Source organism: Frankliniella occidentalis, unplaced genomic scaffold, assembly GCF_000697945.3.
Source record: "Frankliniella occidentalis isolate FOCC.00 unplaced genomic scaffold, Focc_3.1 Scaffold11, whole genome shotgun sequence".
In the NCBI taxonomy this organism is placed as follows: domain Eukaryota; kingdom Metazoa; phylum Arthropoda; class Insecta; order Thysanoptera; family Thripidae; genus Frankliniella; species Frankliniella occidentalis.
Window position 1 is genome coordinate 1,517,852 of NW_026267141.1, and position 9,016 is coordinate 1,526,867.

The following is a 9,016-nucleotide window of genomic DNA, read 5'->3' on the forward strand; positions in this document are numbered from 1 at the left end:
GCAAAAGGCGATTGTGCCGACCGGCACCGGCAGCAGTAGTCCGGTAAACAAGCGATTCAACATTGCATTTTGTAGTAGAGCAAAACGGTTTGGAGGGTTTTGTAGTACACATCCAGGGGATACTTTTCCGAAGTGGAGCCCACCTCGAACCCGCGACTGGACCGGTGTACGGGGGTTGCATACTCGGCAGGGGCAACATGCAGAAAGCACGTAAAACATGATTTTTTCGAGCATGTTTTGGGCGGAATGGTTCCAAAAATGAGTAATACAGTATGCATAAACATGGTTTGCACTATTAAGCGGGTTGCCTACCTGTAAGGCGTAAAAATTACAAAAACTGGCTATCATTTTAAAAAAGTGTTCTTTGCGGCAAATATGCGTGCTACAGTGCGCATAAGTGCTTGCGGGGATTTGTTATAGTGGAGGTAGGTGTGTAAGTGGGGAAGGGGGGGGGGAGGGGCACTCGTGCCAAAACGCCCCTAAAACTGCCGTAGGTTGTACTTTTTAGGTGTAATCAATTCACACTCTGGCGAAACCTTCTAGTGGTTTTGTTGTACGCACCCACAGGGTACTATCAAGAGCTGTTGCACACCTGTATTTTACAATTGTACCACCCGCGACGAGCTAGTTGCATACTACGCAGGGGCAAAATTGCAAAAAAACGCGTAACAATTACTTTTCAGGCCCTTAACGATCCCAATGGTTCTTGCAATGGGACTTACATTATATTTTGACGTATTCCGGGTGATTATAGCGGGTTGCCTACTTCTAAGGCGTAAACACGTTTCTGAAAAAATATATAGACCACATCGATTTACTTTTATAGCCGTACACCCGGAATACGTTGTGTAAGTGTGAGTGTGCGAGATTGTGTGCCGAGAAAAAGTCATTATGATTGCCCAGAACACCCCGAAAAAAACATAATGCGAGCGACATAAGATTCTGTTATTTATGACAAAGTACTGTTTATTTATAGTTGATGCTATGATACCACACACTTTACTCTACAGCCACATGTTCATTTACTTTACAGGGACATATACACAAGTCCGTGCATTTTTGGTTCACTTTGAAGCAGCTGCAATTTCCCACGCACACTACCTTACAATGACATTTTACAACAATGTCTTTGCAGGCAACCTCAGCCGTTGGTTTCGTGCGATAAACGGGTTTCCATCCGTCTTCTCCCCGTAAAAATCCCCAATCGGATGGTGAGGGAAGTGCCTGCTGCTTTACAGTGAGCTGACTCCATACTTGTGCTTGGTGGGAAGCCCTCAAGAAATGTAGTACAGACGCATCTTCAGTAGGAGGAATAGTTTTCATGGAACGGCTGCAACTGCCGCCAAAAAGTGACCGACGACATTCGGTTAATGATGCAAATTGTCTACTGTGAGAAAAGGGAAACAGTCATAAAAAAAATCATTATTTCAGTTGCAAAGTAATTTATGTTTTAATGGAAAAATACTTACGCGCTGTACATTGCCATGATAAAGTGGAAGAGATCATTCTGTGCTTCTGCAATGTTACCAACAGCCAAATTCAGTAGAGCTTCTACTGTTTCAGGACGCAATATGAGAGCCTTCCAGGCCGACTTTTTGCCAATTTTGTGGAAGCCTTCAACTGTATCGCAGCCTGTTAGAGCATGGAAAGCTGGCAGTGCTAATGGCATACTGGGTCCTGTTAAAAGAAAATGCAATATGTCAATGTACTAATACCAGGTGACTGATTAACACCGCTCACATCTGTGGTTATACTGTACCGCACGCAGGAGTGCGGGCGGGTTGCCTACTCGCTTGACCCGTAAGGCGGCGTGTACAGGGGCGATAGGCAAGCCCGCCCGCACTCCTGCGTGCAGTACAGTATAACTACAGAAGTGAGCGGTGAGCGGGGTTAAATCGGACACTTAGTATATAAAATATAACGAAACAAATCATGTTGTTTGCTCCAATAAGAGAGAGTTTTACCTAGCTTCAGCTTGAGCGAGTTTGCTATTTCATGAGTAGCAATGTACCGCCGTCTCTTCCCTGTTCCTGTGTGAATCCACAACTCTTTTAAGCATGGGAGCATCTCCAAGCAGGTCACGGCAAGAACAACGATGTCCGTATCACTGCTTCTAATAAGGATCTTGCTGTGTCCCAAGCGGACTGCATCGGCCACATGCAGAAAAACTCGAGTATCGGCTTCTTCGTGATTACATGGTGAGATGAAGGATACATCCAATCTCTCACTGTTGGTCAGAACGGCCTCCCCAAAAGTGGAGTACAGGTGACATGCAACTTTGCAAAGGGGTATGCCCTCAGCCATAAGGGCAAAAAATTCGGTTTTGTTCTCAGAATTTCTTAAGAAGTCCTGCCAGTTTTTGGGTATTTTAGTTCCTGAAGTTACGAGTGTCCTACACCCCTCACCTCGATTCTCCCTCGTCATCGACTTTAGACTGTCCACAATATACCTAAATTTAAAAATATGTTTTAATAAAATAATTAAAATTAAAATAATTGCACTATAAAGGACAGCAGTTTGCATTCAATTTTAACTTACCTGTCCCATACAATGTCCATTCTAGATACAGTAGAACTCTCTTGCAGTAAATAAGGTATAAACACTCTGTTTCTAAATTCCAAAAATGTCACTGAAATCCCGGGTGTAAGTAGACGGGCAATGTAACCACCATCTACTATTTTTGCTGTGACATTCGGGCAGTTGTCTAGCTGAGAACTTTGAAGTGGAAAGAGGCAGTCATTGAGCAGGTCACACTTCTCTGGAAACCTCATTTTCCCATCACTATAAAAAAGTGACGGAGGGAACTCATGGCTTTCATGTGAGAAAAACAGATTCAGGTTTGATGGCCTACTGTTGCTGATGGCTACAAACATTCTTCCGAAAAGATTACTCTCTTCTTTAAGTGCCTTAATTTGCTCATTCTGCTGCTTCTTCCCAGCAGATCGATTATTTTTGGAAAATGTGGGCAGCTTGTTATGTTTTATCGGGGCGTGAATTGAAACCGTCCCTGCCACAAGCCTTTCTTCAGTGTATTTCTGGTACTGTTCATTCCCAAGAGCCTCCAAGTTCAAAAAAGTATTGCTCACTTCTTTGGATGCACAGCGACGTGTATCGAAGTTGTACAGGTCTGATCCCTCCGCAGCAAATGGATTTCCTGTAAGTATGTACGTAAACATTGCAATTGTTATAACAAATTGAACGGATGGCGGGATGTTTTAAGGCACCCGGCTACAACCCTGATTTAAGGGGGCGCGGGGAACGCGCCGATATATTTACCTGATGTCTCAATAAAATATTCTTCTAAAGCGCTGATATCACTTGAAAAAGTTTCACGTGCAGATTCCGTATCAAGGTGATGTAAATCTGAATCAGGATCTGAACTGAATGCACCCTCCTCGAATTTTGCGACAATGTCGGCAATTTCTGGAGAGAACAAAATCCACTTCAGAAGTGCGGATGGACTCTCCGTCAAACCCACTATACCTGAAACAATATTTATAAGCAGAGTATACAAGCAGTGTATCCCCCCTTTAAAAAAAAGAAAATATATACACTGATAAATAAAGTGTGTAACTAGCGTGCACATATGCAAGTGTTCAACACTGCGTTTCACACTTTTAAGTGGTTGACTAGATATTTGAATCCAAAAAAGTGTTTAAGTAAAGTTCAACACTTACAAGTGTTCAACTTAAGGGGTTGACCGTGAGGCTTTGGACACTTTAAAGTGTTATAAATTCCTGTTGCACTTGTAAGTATTAAAATTAAAATATCCAGTCCACACAATTAAAAGTGTGCCACATAGTGTTTAGCACTTGCATGTGCACGCCAGTTGCATACTTTATCTGTGGAAGAAAACAGCGAGAAAAGTTGTTTTGTTTTACCTCCATTTCCTTTCAAGATGGCGTTGATCTGTTCATGTGCTTGATCAAGAGCTATTTTGGAAAACCGCCTTGAAGTTTTAGCAGCAACAAAATGACCGGCCTTAAACTCCTCCCATAGCTGTGGGTGACTCTTTGGTAGATTTACCAAGTCTCTTATGTGGATAGGTAGCCACCTTGCATAGTGTGTGTGGTCCATGGCAAAGAAGTAAGGGACAATTCTACACAGAGCCTCAATGTATAGTACAATATTTGCCGTGCGTGTTGCTCGGACGAACTGGAGTATGGCCAGAATCAGTTTCAGAACAGTATCACAATATTTAAATTGTGGTATGTTTTCTTTTGAACTGCACCAGTCCTGAAAGGAAAGTGGTTCGTCACCTGCATAATCTTCGTACGCCTTTTTCTTCAGACTGTGGAAGACAGCAGCAGTGACCTAAACATAGTGAACGAAATGTCGTAAATAAAAATATTTAGCAGAGTACATTTTGGTAAAAGAGAACTGTGACATACCTGGTGGGCGTATCTAGTTCTCGTTATATGAGAGGCGGATATCATGGAGTCAGCTCTGCCCTTAGTAGTTATTTTTGCTTGGACAAGTGCAGCCGACCAGCCACTTCCCTCCAGCAGATCTCCGAGGACAGTGTAAGCTGCTTTCTCTATATGCATTCCACCCATCATTATGAACATTTTTTCCTCTCCCATCTCACCGGGGCGTAGCCACTGTATCTGCTTGCACAGTGAGAATAGTGGCAGGTCGCCTGTTAGTACAGACACCTGCTGTGCTGGGTTCAGAATCTTGGTTGTTGTCTGGGCTATGGTCATGCTGTGCGACATCATGTCCACCGTGTGAGCCAGTACATGGAATGGCGGAAGCACAGCAAATCTCGATTCGTGACGAACTTCATCGGATCGCCTTGAATGGAATCCAGACCAGGTGTTGATAGTTTCTTTCTGACCGCATGCGTCAAGCCAATCGTTTTCCTCTTTAGCAGGATCAGCGAAAAGCCTTTGGGGGAGGCTTTCAGATGAGACGGGACAACGCGATTGCCCACAATCAAGAAAGGTTAGTGGGACAGATGTATATTCCGACGGGAGCCCCAGCACTTTTCGTGAAGAAACATCTGAAGAGGCCTCAGTTTGTCGCAGACCACCTGTGTGCAGATAAAGCATAGTATTATTAATTATACAATGGGTATAAAATGCGCACAAAAGGTAACATTTAACACACATTACACTGGAAACCCAACTGTACGAATATCGCACACCTGCAAGTGAGAAGAAGATTCACACACCTACATGTGTGCGACAAAATATTCACTCACAGGAAGAGGTGTAGCGGTTAGTACACTTGTGTGTGAATTATCATTTGCACATCTGCAAGTGTGAAAATTATGTCGCACAACTGCAGGCGAGTGAATTTTTCATTGAGATACAGGTGTGTCGAATTCGTGCACTTTTATATCCTACTGCATATTTTAATGCACATTAGTACACTTGCAAGTGTTCAACTCGGTATTTGTGTAATTGTAAGTGTGCTACTCCTCTTTTGAACACTTCCCTCACAGTAAGCGTCCGATCGAGAGAAGTGTTCAACAGAAGAGTTGCCCACTTACAAATGCACAACGACCCTGTTGACCACTTGCAAGTGCACTACTACTGAGTTAACACTTGCAAGTATTCAACTTGAGATTGCACACTTGCAAGTATTCAACTTGAGGTTGCACACTTGCAGGTATTCAACTTGATGTTGCACACTTACAAGTGTTGTGCAGTTGCACATTTGTTTTATCAGTGTATGCACCAATTACAAATTACAAGTTACGAAAAAATATTGTTAATGTTCACAAATATATTTACAATGCCCTTTGGGTGTAGGGGAGAGAAACAGAAATTTGCAATTAACGCTCAAAAGAGTGACAAATACCTGGTGGTCCATGTTGCGTAACAGAGATTACTGTGCCATGGAATGCTCCTTTTGCTGTCATGGAGGTTGTGTTGTGGTCCAAATTATCCACTGCCACAGTTGTGAAGGCATCTGTTTCAAGGGAAAGTGGACACACCACACGGTCCTGCAGATAACGTGTGCATGCCTTGTTAGCCCTTTCCGTTAGGATTAGTTTCAATCTGCTGTAAGAGATGCACAATCCTAATTTGCACATCCTATTTACTAAATCTTTGCTTCTTGTTGCTCCAAATAGTTTCATTGCCACATATACTGGTGCTGGTGTTTCACGGTCAGCACACTGACGGCGAAACTTGCCATTGTGACGTTTTCTCGCGTTGAAGAAAATTAACTGACTGATCGTAGATCCAGCATTATCTTCATTTTGTGAAGCATTGGGGCCGTCAATGAGTCTTTTCACAAAGTGTTGCAGCACAGGTGGAGTGCTTGTTGACACACACTCTGTAGACATGGCGGCCCAGCTTCCAGCGCTGTGACTAAAAATGTGGCGTCGCAGTAAATCTGCTGCCCTCTCCAACTCTTCCACTTCACCGCCCACTCCCGAAACCTCTCTCCTCAACGTGGTGTTGATGTCCTTCTTAAATGAAACTAAACATTTTTGTCCACGTTTCACAGACGCCTCTAGGTAAGGGCACTCTTTAAGCAATTCTTCCCTCAGGCGGCTCGTGTGCGTACCTATTTCAATTCCGCTTTGTTTTAATTTTTCAGTATATATGTGAGCCAGATCAGTCATTACAAAGACGGGATAATCTTCAGAGGACTGTTTTGCTGCGTTAATATGAGCAATGACAGTGAATAAAGCCTCAGCGTAAAAATCCCGATGAGGTGTTGGGGCAGTCAGTGGCTGTCCGTTCTCCCTGATATAAGTACTTCGGCAGGTGTTGTGATACCAAACACCAGCAGAGGTCTGCCACCCTTGAAGTATAACCAATACCCTGTCGTCTCCACATTTTCTTGCGATATCCAACAGTCTACCCTCTTCGGCAATTCTGTTCAAAGGATATTTTCTTGTAGCAGGTTTTGAGCAGACAAAACAGCTGCGTGCTTGTGCAACAGGAGTGTTGTTTATGCCAGGTCCTTGACGAGTAAGAGTGGATAGTGGCGTTCGTGGTGGAATGTTTTCTGACGCCAATTTCTTTTCTACTTTTGCGACCTTGCTGTCACCGCACTGCAAATAGCAACTTTTATGCCATTTGGCGTCATTTTCTAACAGATTGGCCTCTATACCCCTTCCTGCATCTAATGCGTCAACATTAGCGTTACGAGGAACTTTGCCTAAGGCTTGAAATTTTTTAAGATTCCTACTGATGGTCGAAATTCCATTACTCTTTATCGCCCGTCTGTTTCGACTTGGAGTTGTTAGTTCTTCCGGTCTATCAGTTTGGCATACCACACAGCGAGACCAGTCAATAGGCGAGACACTTGAATCAAAAATTTTAAAAGTGGAGTACTTTCTCTTCATTTTGACAGGCCTGTAGAAACATGTATTCAGTTTAGAGACAGAAATAGATTACGTAAATGGAGACAGTAAAAATCGACAGTAGTACACGAACGGACCCCGCAAAACCCAAGTGTACGAATGTCACACACCTCTAGGTGAACAAATAAATTCACACAGTGTTAGAATTTAGTCGCTCATTTGCACTAGGTGCATGGCATTTGTAAATCGTGTGCGTACGCATGCTCCGAAATTGTCAAATATGTGATTACAAACACTCGAAATATACCCCGGGCTGCCGCTGTGCCCCGCGAAATGAGACGTCGCGAGGCCCAAAGGTCGCAAGCACCCCAACGGCGGGGGTGGGGATACTCGCGGGGTTGGGCCCACGACATGTCATTACATGCATCGCAAACATAAACCCTCGCGAGTGCACTCGCAACCCGCAGGTTGTTCCTGGTCGCTTCGGCACACGCGGGCCGCGGTTATACTTGGTTCGCGGTGTTTTGTCGACACATTTGATAATTCAGGGTACACGCTTACATCTGAAGGGTTAAAAGGACGGGCACTTACACTGATAAACCAAGTGTTCAACCGGTAAACACTTGTATGTGTTGCAAGTTGAAAAATTGCAAAGTTTTGTATTGGTACTTATTGTGCACCTGTAAGTGTTATTCTACTCGGCTGTGCACTTGCAAATGGATTACTCCGTTGAATAGGGCTCTCAATTTTACCCGCGTACCCGGGTACGGGCGGAACCGCACCTGTAGGTAGGCAATTTCACATACCGGGTCAACCCGGGTACGTGGGTTCCTACCCGGGTTACGCGGGTACCCGCGGGCCGGGTGTTCAGAGCCCTACTGTTGAACACGTCTCTCACAATTTGCGTCTAATGTAAGGAAGTTGAACACTTGAAAGTGCACAACAACGGAGTTGAACACTTGCAGGTGCACAACAACGAAGTTGAACACTTTCAGGTGCACAACAACGAAGTTGAACACATGCAAGTGCACAACAAAGGAGTTGAACACATGCAAGTGCACAACAAAGGAGCTGAACACTTGCAAGTGCACAACAACGGAGTTGAACACTATTGGAACATTGATTGAACACTCGGTTTATCAGTACTGATCCGTGATACATGCAAATAAAAGGCGTTACTTACCTTATGGAGTACTTGTTTTGGTCGCACAGTAGCCTAATTGCATCACTTGTCACTCATAACTCAAAACACTTTTAGCCCACACACGCACACATAGAAACACACGACGACACGAGCACTCAACACAAGCATATCGACTCGACGGACACTGGCTTGAAACAACTGGACGGAGCGCAAAGTGCACGGGACGATGTTGTCTCTTCGGAAGCTAGCTCAGAATGACTGACCAGAAGCTCTTTACCCCTCCCACGTAAACTTCTGCCATCTGTTTGCAAACTCCTACGTGCCATCTTGGGGCAAAACAAGCCCTTTGATCTGACCCGCGGCATGCCAATGACCGCGAGCATCCTGGCCGCCCGAGCAAGCCCAGTCCTGCACTGACCATGTGCGCTGCACCTTCCCATTGTAGGGACGAATGAGACACCTGAGTTTTATGGCATCTCATCCGGCGACGAGTTCATCCAAACGGGACTCCGGGGCGACCCTTTGACTGTCGCCCAGACACCTCGGCGCCGCGCGGATTACCGGCGGCGGCTGACCCGCCCGGACCGTACCTGTCGCCTCCCCCCCCC

General features: G+C 44.7%; 1 protein-coding gene across 1 annotated transcript; it reads right to left on the reverse strand.

Moving 5' to 3' along the window:
* Positions 1-42: 42 nt before the first annotated feature.
* Positions 43-8,983, reverse strand: LOC113207384 (uncharacterized). The gene is made up of 8 exons (XM_026423925.2): positions 5,806-8,983; positions 4,392-5,032; positions 3,882-4,314; positions 3,277-3,483; positions 2,539-3,154; positions 1,965-2,449; positions 1,470-1,677; positions 43-1,387 (listed from the first exon to the last, which is right to left on the reverse strand). Exons 1-8 carry the CDS (start codon positions 7,304-7,306, stop codon positions 1,000-1,002), a joined length of 4,479 nt encoding a protein of 1,492 aa, XP_026279710.1. The 5' UTR covers positions 7,307-8,983; the 3' UTR covers positions 43-999.
* Between the last annotated feature and the right edge of the window lie 33 nt (positions 8,984-9,016).